This window comes from Magnolia sinica, chromosome 11, assembly GCF_029962835.1.
Source record: "Magnolia sinica isolate HGM2019 chromosome 11, MsV1, whole genome shotgun sequence".
NCBI lineage: Eukaryota > Viridiplantae > Streptophyta > Magnoliopsida > Magnoliales > Magnoliaceae > Magnolia > Magnolia sinica.
The window spans coordinates 79,396,955-79,410,684 of NC_080583.1; the positions used below are offsets into that span (position 1 = coordinate 79,396,955).

Here is a 13,730-nt window from a genome sequence, read left to right on the forward strand (position 1 = left end):
AGAGAGTTGACTTAGGGGATGGGTAGTTGTACTTGGGAATGGGTGAGTGATAGGGTGTGATGTGTACTTGATTGATGGAATTGATGGGATTAATGTGATGGATTCTCTTGGAATTAGCAACGTGCGGTGTTTTTTCCTCGAATTGAATGCGGGCTCACATCTCCTGGCCAAGGTATCGCATCCACGTGTGAGACGCGGCATCGGAACCGCGACGACGACGCGGTCGCACTGGTACAACTCTCGGGTCGAGTCGACTCTGATATATGGGACACGTCTCAGGGTCACGCACAAACGCTGATAACAGATCGCAAGTCACCGAAATTCGACCGGGAGGACCGCGGAAGCCTACGGAACAGTACAGGCTAGGATACGAGCCTCACAAGGTTGCTCTGAGGGAGTGTTAGTCATATGCGATCGTTAGATAAAGTCGCTCGAGGGAGCGTTGTGGCGAGGGCATGCATTATATCATCCATCATACACATGCATTAATAAGAATAGTTAGTTGTTTATGAATGGTTGCTTTTCATTAAATTCATATTATAACTGATATTTGTTACAACTTAAGACTAATAGCACCCACTAAGTTGATCACTCACTCCCACTCTGGGACGAGGTTTTAAAACACCAACTAGACTCGCCTGTAGATGCATGTGATGCAGAGAATGAGAGCCCTAGCGATGCGAGCCTCGAGGAGGAGGACGAGTTCTCCTACTTTCAGTTGATGAGCGGGTCTTCATCGGCTCGGTAGATGGGACGTTGGATCGCTGAGTAGTAGATTCAGCTTTATTCTTTTGGACATATTGTTCTTTTGTGATTTTGTTAGGCAACGCCTGATGCGACCCATGTATATTTTTGGACCTGTATATATATACTTGAATCTCTTTCATTTCAGTAGACATGTGTGATTGTGCTTCATGTTCCATGAAATTTCAGACTGCGTATTTAAACCCGATTAATCGCACTTTAATAAGAAAATCAGTTATAAGTGATACCCGGGAACTCGAGAGTCGAGTGTATGCACGACCCCTGATTTCCAGGGCATTACAACTTACCAGAAGTTGTCTGGGACGGTCGCTGGAAATCACTTGTGCCAAAAGCTGCTGATTGGTCGGAATTGCCTCCCCGTATGTTGCGCTTGTCAGAAATCGCCTTGCCAGAAATCGCCTCCTGAGGCAGCTTGTAACAATGAAAACTCAAGAGAATAGACATAAAAGCATTTCCGAACACCAGGGGTTTTTATAACCCGCAAGTGATTCTCGCATTAATGGTGAGACTTAATGGCCCCAGCCAAATCGTCGCAAGCCAACTGCGAAAGACACGTGACTAAGTGCCACTAGCTCAAGTACTATCAAGACGCGTGCCTCTGGCATTGGCCGACGAGCTCCGAGCAGTGGAAGCGTCACTTAGCCACCTCTCATGGCTGACGTAGCGATCCCTCATAATTTCTCCGACGATTCGAGATCTTAATCGTTGCCACATGTCTGCTTAAGGTTAACCCGCGAACTAAAAACCCCGAGTGCGTATCTTTTCGGATATGGAAACCATGATTGCAACTACATGTGCTAAGGGCACAACAGTGAAAACAACCGATCTTCTACATGTGCTTACTCTCTAAGTCCGTGTTTGAACTTGGAGAGTAAGGGGCTTCTATTATAGGAAGATAAGAGACGTCTCAGCTCTAAGGTCTAAGGTTATCCAGAGCTGACTCAAGGCGTAAGACAAAGCTCGGGGTCATGAGTATAAGCAAGGGACGAACCTCGAATTCAACGACTATTATTATTTCGCAACGGGCCCCATACGGAATGATCTTAGGTTAAGTCAGTCCATCCGGAATTCATAGAGGAATCTTTTAATGATTCAAGACCGAAGCTGTCGGCTCAGAACGACCTAGCACCGAGGTGATCGGTTTGGGACTCGGATCGGAATCCATTTATGAAGGGGACTATGAGGTGTCCCATTACCGCATGATTGGCGACAGTTACTCAACCGCTCACGCCCGCACGACCACACAACGATTGGGTAGCCGGATCTCCCGCGGGATGTGGCAAATGTCCCAAGATACGCCGAGTTATGCGGACATGTCAATCACAGGTGAGGGGGTATAAATAGCGTCTTGTAGGGAGGAAACAGGTATGCAATATCTCGCACCCTCCCTCTACATCTCAACTTAGACCTAGATTCTCTTGACCAGACTTAGGCATCGGAGGGTCCCCTGTCCAAGCCAGGGTCTCCTTTGCTCACCACTTTTGTGCAGGTTGAAGTCTCTAAAGCGGCTCGGAGTTCAAGTATCCGAGCAGAGGGTAGCCTGATTTTGACCAAAACACCACCTAATAAACAAAGGCTAACTCCACGTTCCGTTGTCGCACATCGGGTCCAACGGACTAGCGTCTAACGATAAGAGGTGGTTCATGCCTTGCTCGTCTTGCTCTCAGGCATATCGGACCCGACCCGATCCGTTTCGCGCGGTTCTGGATCTATTTCAGGCAACTTGAACCGGCGATATACCATCTTTGCGTCTTTTGCTTGTAATGGTATTGGCTGGGGGTTCAGGGTGTGTGTGTATATATATATATATATATATATATATATATAAAGGAAAAGGTACTATGCGCTCGAGCTGATGGGACCGTCCCATGAGGTCGAGCTGTGTGGACCCCACCGTGATGCGTTTCGAACATCTACCCCATCAGTCAGATGCACCATTCCATCGTGGGCCTAGGTCTCAAAAATCAAGTCAATCCGTGACTTGTGTGGGCCACACCACATACAAAAGTGGGGAGGGCCCGTGCACCATTAAAACATTCATAATCATTTTTTGGGCCCACCGAGATGTGGTTTGCAAATCCAACCCATCCATTATGTGTGTCCCACTTGGATGAGGGTTCAGACCAAGTTTCAGCAGCATTCAAAACTCAGGTGGGCCCCACCAAGTGCTTTTATATGTTTTTGGCATGTCTTCACATGATTTTAGATGGTATGGCCCTCCGTATACGGCTGATTTTTGGGATATCCCATAATTTAGAGGGGACCCATCAAATGCACAGTGTTGATGGTCGACACGCATCACGGTGGGGCCCACACAGCTCGACCTCAAGGGAGCTTACCATGAGGTCGAGCGCATAGTACCATTTCCCATATATATATATATATATATATAGCCATTTGTGATCTTGGAGAGGTCATTTACGAAAATGTCCTTATACCTTTTTGAGAAAGGGAGAAACTTTGATACTCTGCGATGTGCGATGGATGATATGCATTCACTTAGAAGTGCACACGTGCCATTATAGTAATCAAATTAAACTTTCTAAATTTTTGTTGGAAAGTGTAGATGTATAATGAAAAAAAAAAGCCTATCAGAACATTTAAATATCGGATTGATGAACATTAACCGAACGGTTAAAATGGAAACTAACCAATGGCCCTATTTCCACGAATAACTGTACAAGAATTAGCGGTTAGGATTGTTTCAACCAATCTGATCATATGATTGTGGTATTGCAGACGTGGGCTTGCACAATATAGTTGGTTTATTTGAGTTATTTCAAAAAAAGTGATTGAATGCCCACCGTTAGAAACTTTTTGGGCCACAGAAGCTTTGGATCAAGGTTATATTTGTGTTTTACCCTCATCCAGGTTTGTGTGATCTTATCATTAAGTTAGATGTAAAATAAACTAGACTGAGTAAGTTTTTAATGGTGGGTTGTCCATCACCACTTTTTCATGTAGTGTGGTCCAACTGAGATCCTGATGTTTCTTATTTTTGAATTTTTGCCTTAAAATGGTCTATAAAAATGGACGGGCGGTGTGGATGAAACACATACATCATGGTGGGCCACTGAGTTTTTCCAGCACCGACCTACGGGCGGACACGTATTAGATACTGACATGTTGAGTAGGGAGACTCGCTACTGAAGTGACGTCACCAAGTTCTGTGGAACGTACCATGATGCAGGTGTTGAATCCATGCCATCCATCCATTTGGAGATATCATTTTAGGGCATGAAACGGAATGCATAAAATCCAAATCTGGAGTAGACCACACCACAAAAAAAAAACAGTGCGAAGAGTGACGCCCACCGTAGAAACCTTCCTAATGTCCACTATGATGTTTATATGAGATCCAACGAATTCATAAGTTAAAAGACAGACATGAAAGACAGGAAAACACAAATTTCAGCTTGATCGGAAACTTTCGTGGTTTCTAATGGTGAGCGTCACTCTTTCCACTGTTCTGTGTGGTGGGGTCCACTGGAGCTTTGGATCTGACTCGCTCTTTGGCTAATTCCCTAAATCCATATCTCCAAATGGATGAACGGTGTGGGTACAACATTTATACATCATGGTGGGTCCCACAGAACTTAGTGACGTCTAAGTCTCGGTATCAGTAGCATCAACATGCATGCCATCAATGCCGCGTTAGTTACAAGGAGGACATTTACGGAAGGGGCTGTATGGCTAGGGTGGGCAGGCACCACTATCATGTATATCAAAAATCTATTCCGACTATAAGGTGATTCAACCAATTTTAAGCACAAGGCTGAAAAATCAACTATTCGAGTGGACCACATGATTAGAATCTGTGTACAAAGCCATGCCCACCCTTCAGACTATTTCTGTCAGTGCGGCCCACCTAAATCACGCATGGATATAATATTTTGGATCCAGGCCGAAAATTTCTGTGCAATCTAAAGGTTTGGATGAATTTCACATAATCATCTTAATTAGCCATGTAAAAAAAATCAACGGTGCAACTATTTCCTTTAATATGGCCCACCTGAATTATAAATATGTCCCGACTTTTGGACCCTAGCTCTAATATAATCTGACACATCAGATGGTCAGAATAGATTATCAAAAACATTACAGTAGAGCCAGCCTAATCCACACGCCTACCAGCTCTTGGTGCACACAGAGGAAGTTCGTTACGATGGGCCACGCCAGACTCAGCTATAGCTGGTGTAAATACACACCGTTCATCAATTTGTCTAGATCATTTTAAAGCATGAGATAAAAAATGAATCATATCCAAAGCTCGAATGGACCACACAAAAAATAGCAGTGGGGTAATGATTTACACCATTAAAAAAATTGGTAGGCCCCACCATAACGTTTATTTTCCATCCAATCTGTTCATAAGATCATAAGTACCTAGACGAAGAGGAAAAACAAATTTCATATTGATATGAAACTTCTATGAACCCGGAAAGGTTTCAATGGTAAACGTTCAATCCCCCACTGCTTTTTCATTATGGTCCACTTTATCTTTAGATCTGTCTTATTTTTAGGTTCAAGCCTCACTACGAGCTCTGCTCTCCAAATGGATGGACGGCTGTGGCCCCTAAGAAGTTTTGAACGGTGGATGTCACTGTCCCCACTATTTTTTATGGTGGGGTCCACTTGAACTTTAGATCTATCTGATTCTCTTTGTAATGCAATAAAACGATCTCTAAAAATGGTTGGACAATAGAATATAACACATGCATCATAATGGGTCCACAGAGCTTGGTCACGTCACTTTAGTAGCGATTTGGCTACTGACCTTGTCAGTATCCAATCCGCGCCCGACTGTTTACACTAGACCGGCGACTCTCAACTCGACACCGGACAAGACTTTTCTAACCATCTAATTTGTTTGTACAGTATGCTGTAGCATGGGCCCACCGTCTATTTTTATTATATCCACTCGGTCTTTCAGTTTCACGAGCTCATTCTACAACATGAGTGAAAATATGAGGGAGAGAAAATACTCAAGTGGGCCACACCAAAGGAAACAGTTGGGATAAAAATATCCACCGTTGGAACCTTTGTCGGGCTCACAATGAACTGTAAACGTGACATGTGGATTACTCAGTCCAAGATGTCAATATCGGGGTCCACAAAAAATGGGCATTGTACAAATCACAATGAAGAATGAATCGTAACCATTCATATGGTGGACGACACAAAATGAACGGTCATAAGGAACCACTGTCCACAGTAACAAACAATAAACAAATGGCAACAAATTGGACGATAGACTGTTCAATCAAATGATTTTACAACCCTATATCTCAATTCTCACTGTTTAGACGGTTTGGATTTAGGTACTTGTCTGCCACGTGTACTTTCTTTCTTACTCGCGAAGGCAACGAATTTCGAAGTCATTGGAGACTCTCACCATACAACTGAAAGAACCGAAACATGGCGGAGCCATCTCTCTCCGGTACACGTGCATGATGATATAACAAATGGGTCCATCCCTCTAATCGACCGTAGCATTGATGGCTCAATGTAAGTCTCTGTCCATAGATTTTCTTCAATCTCTCTTCCAATATTTGCCAGTGGCCTATTTACGTATGCCATTGCATTAATGTCAACTAATCGGATGGACAGGATTATCTAAAAGATGTCAATTTTTTGAAAATATAAACTTTAAATAGTAATTTTCAGTATCTATATAGACCGGATTGCAATGATACCTTAGGTAATTGTACTATATAAAGATGTGTGTACCATATTCTACCATTGTTTGAAATATACCGTATCTTTTCCAGCGATTCACTGTCACAGGACAAACGCGCTCTTGGGAAAGACTTCGACGTCTCTGACTATGTGATCCAACGGTTTCTCCGGTTTTGCTGAGCGCCTGTTTGGGAGCGTGGATTTGGAACCCTGGATTCCGAAATCATCGTGGCCTACATTTACGACATCAAAACCGTCCATCAGGTGTGAATGAACGTGCATATGTTCTGGACTACAAATAAATCTGATCTAGTTTTCAGGTTTTTCTCGGCTGTAAATTGTTTCGTAAACAGTGGCCTTCCTGATGAGTGGACAGAACTGTTTCTTGGCAAAGATCATTTAGAAAATGATATATCTCTGATGAATGGATTGGATCTGGTATCGATTTCCATGTGTGGTGTGTACGTGAGCTGAAAAAAGTGCCATGTAGAGATGATTTTTAAACAGGGAATGCTTTGATACTCTGGAAGAGTTGATTTACATGAACAATGTTTGGACAGTGCTGACAATGTTTCGATGGTGCTGATTTACATGGATAATGTTTGAACGGTGTTGATTATCATTTGTGTGTCATGTGCCCACTAAAATGATAGTGTATAATGACATACATGTTACACCTACAACTATTAAAATGATTTTAGATGTAATATAAATTCTTACCGTGGATTACAAACCCCCTGTGCTGCCAAAGAAACCCCTCCAATCCCTTCCAAGCCACCGTGCAAAACGACCCCTGACTCCGTAAGCGTGTACATGGAATACTACCTACAAGGCATCAAACGTATCATCGTGGCCTATATTTGCGACATCAAAACCGTCCATCAGGTGTGAATGAACGTGCATATGTTCTGGACTACAAATAAATCTGATCTAGTTTTCAGGTTTTTCTCGGCTGTAAATTGTTTCGTAAACAGTGGCCTTCCTGATGAGTGGACAGAACTGTTTCTTGGCAAAGATCATTTAGAAAATGATATATCTCTGATGAATGGATTGGATCTGGTATCGATTTCCATGTGTGGTGTGTACGTGAGCTGAAAAAAGTGCCATGTAGAGATGATTTTTAAACAGGGAATGCTTTGATACTCTGGAAGAGTACGATAGTTGATATGCAAGCACACAAAAATTATACACATTAGGTCATCTTTCAGAAATCAGGTCAATAGAAGAATCTGAGCCTTTGATTAATTAGAAATTGCATTTCAAAATCAGACGGTTGACTGAATTCATTTTTGGCCGACCATCAAATATCCACAAATCACCCATTTTGAAATCAAATCTCAGAAAATGGCAATGTCAAGCCCACACCAATAGAAATACTATACCTACTAACATGAAATAAACCCACGTTGGGTCTAGCCCAAGCCCACCGGTCTTGATACCCGGTTCAAAAAACACCAACCATTCCATATTTCAATCTTATTTATTACATCAGATGATGTCATCTAAAACTCAATCCATGACACCAGTACAAACCACACCACACATGCATACATAGAAATAACGATAAAAAGTATTATTATCAGAAACTGGTACGTATGGACCGATTCGTACCGGTATCGTCGACCCGATACGTGTTCCATTTACTTCTTCTGCTTCGAACGCGCTCCACGGAAATAATCTGCCGGGTTGTCCTCAAAAGCTTTCCTTGGTATTTCAACACCAGGCTGTCCAGGGGCTTTCATCATCGGACCCTGGTCCGACGACGATTTGCTGGTCGCGCCCCATATTGCGTAGAGAGCCGTCCCCGCCGCGGCACCAATCGTCAGAGCCGTTTTCAACGTCTCGCCCCAACCTGTTTCGCTCGGTTCCGGTTTTTTTGCGTTCGACATTTCCTTTTGCTCGCGATATATATACCGAATTTCTGTTTTTTGCTTGCAATGGGTGGATGTTTAGCCGTCTGGGGTTTTATATAGTCATTAATGTGGACTCGGATTCGCTAGTGACCCCGCCAGTACCGAGCTCGGTACTGGTCAGTGCTGAAAAAGCTATGTGAGCCCACCATTACGTATGTGTTTTATCCACGCCGGCTATTTTTAAAGATCATTTTAAGGTATGAGTCCAAAAATGAGGCGGATTCAAATCTCACGTACAACACACCGTCTGAAGCAGTGATGATTGAATGGCCACAATTAACAACTTCTTAGGCTATGTAAGTTTTGAATGTTGTGTTTTCCCTTCGTTCGGGCCCCGTGACCTTATTAAAAGATTGGATGACAAATAAACATCCCATGGGTCATAGTAAGTTTTTAATGGTGAGTGTTCAATCACTAATTTTCCTGCGGTGTGGTCTACATAAGATTTCGATTGGCATCATTTTTAGGCCGATGCCTAGCTTTAAAAATAATGTACAGCATTGATAAGAGAAATACGGAAGCGGATTGGCTAGTGTACCACACACCAGCTATATAGCTGGTGTATTGACGTCAGCAAGTCCTTTGGGTCCAATCAGGAGGTATGTGTTATATCCAAACCATTCATCCACTTGGCGGGCTCGTCGTAACACTTGAGCAGATAAATAAGACGGATCTAAAGATAAAGTGAACCACACTGAAAATAGCAATGGGAGGTTGAACATCTACCATTGAAACCCTTCTGGGGTCACAGAAGTTTCGGATCAATATGAAATTTGTTTTTCCTCTTCATCTAGGTAGTTGTGACCTTATGCACAGATTGGATGGAAAATAAATGTTACAGTGGGCCCTACGATTGTTTTAACGGTGAATATCATTATCCCCGCTGATATTTTTGGTGTGGTCTATTTAAGCTCTGGATATGATTCAAATTTTGTCTCATGCTGTAAAATGATCTCGAAAAATTGATAAACGGTGTGGATATAATAAATAAATCATTGCAGGGCTCATGTAACTTTGATCTCCTTTAAAATGTTCATACCACTTAGATTTGGCAAAACATGTGAACCATGTGCATTTCTCATAAACACCATAATGGTCCCACGGTGTTTACCCCATCCCAATCCCAATCCCTCACAATGCCCTCATAGAGATAATGCGAAGGGCACTTATGTCCCTTTAAAATTTTTAAATAGGCTCTCAGAGCTAGAGAAAGAAATTTTATTAGAATGAATGCTTTTTGGTGTGTTTGGCAATACCATAAGCTCATTTTGGTCAAAATCTAATTTTACAATTCAGTACATTAAAAAAAAAAAAAAAGTCTTCAACAAACTACCATACTAATTCAAAAGTTATGATTGGATTACCCATGTTAGATTTCTAAATCGAAGCTAGGTCATCCATGCGAGCCATGGGGTAAGGGCCTAACACGGATAAAATCCGTAGCTACAGAGATAATAGATACGGATTAAAGCCGTAGCCATTGCTTCTGTAGCTATCAAGGATTTACGGCTACAGATTATATCTGTAGCCAAAAGTTGGGCATGAACTATAGCAATAGGCTGAAATTAGCAACAACTACGGTTTTCAGATTCAATGCTACGGTTAGTAGCCGTACCTAATGAAAGTATAGGTACGGAATAAATCTGTAGCAATATTGTCTGTAGTTTAAAATTACATACAGCTACAGATTTTATCTGTAGCTAAAAGTAGAATGAGAACTGTAGCGAAAAGCTAATTTTAGCAAGAGCTACGGTTTCAACAAAGGGCTACGGTGAATAGCCGTAGCTAATGCTTGTTGTTAATAGAAAATTTAATTGGTAATGGCAGCTCTTACTATTGTAGTACACCCTGTTAAATCATTCATTCATTCAATCAAACACAATCATTCATTTCCATTCACAAAAGTAAAATGCCAACATAATAATAGTTATATGTCTATTTAAAGTTCTCATTAACAACAAGATCCAATCGGCATTGACAGTAGATACTCATAATCACTTGCTCTTACAACTCTTCCCACCTTCGGTGTCTCTTCATTTTCTTCTGTTTCCATTGCATCGCCAGTATCAACGCCTTTGGTTTTAGGGAATGGTGTGAAACCCTTCTGCTGCAACCCGAGGACCAGATCCGGTCTTTTCTTGTTACTCACAATAATCTCTCCTTCTACCACCCCAATGATGAATCTGACTTTGTTAGACATTGGCTTCTTCCCTCTCAAGATTCTCCAACATTACTTTCTGCATGAAAGTAGCAAGTCAATACTACCATCTTCTCAATTACCAAAAAGAAAAAATGGGGGGCCTAGATCAAAGCTCACCTTTCTCTTTACATAGAACTCAAGTCTTAAATGAAAGAATTCTTCAAGAACTGCAAGAAAAGAAGGCATGGTGATGAGAAAGCATGTATAGATTTAAGAAATTCATAGCAGTACATAGAATAAGCAAACTTACTTTGTTCGGGACTGTCATATTTCTTGATGACACCCCTCACGTCGAATGAGCATATCAATGATCTTACCGAGACTGAACATGATGAGCATATCAATGATCTTACCGAGACCGAACATGGCCATCCCAAGACCTGCATTCGACAAGATCGTGACAAAATTTTTCATGATTTGAGGCTTCTTAACACCCCATCTACAGTAAGAAAGATGTTAGAAGCAAATCGGATTCAAGAAAATCAGATTCACATGGAAAGAGCAACACATTTAAAATTCAAATCTCTATTGGAAAAGAAGAAAACTATAATTCCAAATAGCCACTTCCAGTTCATGAAGAAAGACTAAAGATCACATCGAAATCCATCGCTCTCCCCGAGGACCTGAAATTCCAAACTCCCAACCTCAAATTCAAGAAAAAAGAGCAAAAGAACAAAGCTAAATTCAAATATCTCTCTGAAAATCTACAAAACCCTTCATCAACTGTTCTATACAATAGAAACTGTTCAACTAAACCCTTCATACCCCAACAACTGTTCCACACACTTCAAAAATCTGCTACCATTGTTCTATACAACAACAGCATTAAGATATATTTAAACAACAACGGTGAGTGAAGGGCCAGTGAATAATCATACATTTTGAACTGTGTTTGGACAGAGATGTTAAAAAAGATTATTTTTTGTTGATCTGAAGAGGCCAGTGAATAATCAGATATGATGCATCATGTGTTCATGAATTTGTAGCTCCACCATTTTGCAATCTTGGATTAGCATGCACAGATGATGCCTGCAACCTTCTCAATTCCTTAGAAAGTTGGTGGGAGATGAGCTGGCTAGAATGGGCTTGAAGGACCTGTGAAATATTCATGTGCATAATAGTTCTCTATGACGCTGTGTATAGGTAATAGAAAAAGAAATTTTGGACGTAAAAACCTTCAAAAGAGTAGAACTTGTCTCTAGATAAAGATTCATGACAGAGCTGGAATGTTGGAAAGGATTGGCAGATGCATCATTTGTTGTTGCAGAAGGTATTTCTTTTAAGAACTTGAGGCAATCCTGGGAAAAAAGAAAGAAAGACGTCCATGAGTGGACTCTTAAACATTTTCATGTTCAAGAAGCTTTAAGAGAAAAAAAATGCAGCATATATTGAGGACAAGTTCATTCATACAATGGCAATGAAATAAAGCATGTGAATCACCTCGAAAAAAGTATCCTTGTATGTGCACAGAAGTTTTGGATCAAGCTTATATTTTTGTTTAAATGGACCACACCACATGAAACAGATAAAATGTACTACGGTTGAAAATTTCTTGGGGGGCACAGAAGTTTTGGATCATGCTTATATTTTTGTTTAAATGGACCACACCACATGAAACAGATAAAATGTACTATGGTTGAAAATTTCTTAGGGGGCACAGAAGTTTTGGATCAAGCTTATATTCTTGTTTTCCATTCATCCATGTCTGTATGATCTTATGAACAGGTTGGATGACAAATAAACATCACTATGGGGTCTAGCAATCCAATTTCCTTAAAATGTCATGTCCACATTCCATTGGAAAAGTCAAACTGCATGTGCAAGATTTTCCAGAGGTGAACTTTGGGAACAAATTCATGATGGCACCACCAGATGAATGGTCAGGGTCACAGAAATGTGGAGGCCAACAGCACCATTGCTAGCAAAACCAAAAACACCTTTTTGTTCGGCCAAACATCATCTCTATCCATGTAAATTCATCAGAAATTGGGTCAAGTAAAAAGAATTGATGTATTTTTTAAACAGTTAAGATTTATCCTTCAAACTTCATCAGGTTTGAGAAATCAAGTTCTGTTTTCAACTATTCTCATCCGAGGAAAACATCAAGATTCATGCATTCCATGTGAAAGCTGACCCCAAATGGCAGGGACAAGGCTACTACTATAATGACAACATGCCTTTACAGTGTATCCTTCTCTGCTGATCGATAAGCTAAAGCAGAAACATTTCAATGCAATATCACAATGTGGCAGGTCAGATCCATTTATCTGCTGCTACTGGGGCCAACTAAGAGTCTGGAGCAAGACAATGACAAGAAAGGAATGCTAATAATAATTCATCTATGACCAGAAGACGCTTGTTTTTTGTCCAGTTATGACAGAATTTCATTATTAAGAAATGAATGAATGACCAGCCAAGTTTTCAAATAACTCAAAGTTAGATTATGCTGCATTTGGACTAAAATACCCAAGAAAAATTTATCAACAGATAGCTAATCCCATGATATACCACATAAGAAAAGAGTTTGTTGTTTCAAATGCCACCCACTCTTTACAATATTGGCAACATTGGACTGGATTGGACTGTCCCACATGAATTTTTTTTTCTTGGGGATTTCAGTCCAAAAGTAACTGAAACCTCTAGCTCTATAATTCAAGAAACGAGAAAATGGAGACTTACTGCAATACATCGACAACACGACCACGGTCCATTAAGAACTCCCATAGCTGCAACAGAGCATCAAGCCGATCAGACAATGCTATGAATTATATTAGTCTTTGTTGCTCGTAGCTATCACCTTTATCATTACCTTCGCATTCTCCTCTGCTTCCTGTTGAAGTTTCATTAACTCTTGGACCACCCTTTCCATGATGAGTTCTTGTTCAGCAAAAGAAAAAAGAAAAAGATTCCTCCTTTTCACGCTTCTCCTGTTCAGCTGCTACCCTTTCTGCCTCTGCAGCAGCCAGTTGGGCTTCGAGATCTCGGCACATCTAGTATAAAATGCAAGATAAGGTTAGAGAAGAGGTGAGGTCTGAAAATCTTAATATCTTTCTATCAAAACAGTGGGTGGCATTTGAAACAATTGATACTATCAAACATAATAATTGCTGAAATTAAATATATTATTTAAAACATAATATCTTTCTATCAAAACAGTGGGTGGCATTTGAAAC

At 40.9% G+C, this 13,730-nt stretch overlaps 1 protein-coding gene across 2 annotated transcripts; it reads right to left on the minus strand.

Moving 5' to 3' along the window:
- Positions 1–10,614: 10,614 nt before the first annotated feature.
- LOC131218465 (uncharacterized) lies at positions 10,615–13,289 on the minus strand. 2 transcript variants are annotated; one of them, XM_058213025.1, is made up of 4 exons: positions 13,237–13,289; positions 11,733–11,855; positions 10,808–10,937; positions 10,615–10,724 (listed from the first exon to the last, which is right to left on the minus strand). In XM_058213025.1, exons 1-4 carry the CDS (start codon positions 13,279–13,281, stop codon positions 10,630–10,632), a joined length of 393 nt encoding a protein of 130 aa, XP_058069008.1. In that variant the 5' UTR covers positions 13,282–13,289; the 3' UTR covers positions 10,615–10,629. The 2 variants fall into 2 exon arrangements, with proteins under 2 accessions (XP_058069008.1, XP_058069009.1); XM_058213026.1 differs by lacking the exons at positions 10,615–10,724; positions 10,808–10,937; positions 13,237–13,289 and adding exons at positions 11,518–11,652; positions 11,998–12,098.
- Between the last annotated feature and the right edge of the window lie 441 nt (positions 13,290–13,730).

Bases quoted from the DNA above. Each gene is read 5' to 3' on its own strand.
- LOC131218465 (XM_058213025.1), bottom strand. From the start codon at position 13,281: ATGGGAGTTCTTAATGGACCGTGGTCGTGTTGTCGATGTATTGCA. The intron at 11,856-13,236 runs GTAAGTCTCCAT...CTTTTTTCCCAG, and splicing joins CGTGTTGTCGATGTATTGCA to GATTGCCTCAAGTTCTTAAA. The intron at 10,938-11,732 runs GTTTTTACGTCC...TGTCGAATGCAG, and splicing joins CAAGTTCTACTCTTTTGAAG to GTCTTGGGATGGCCATGTTC.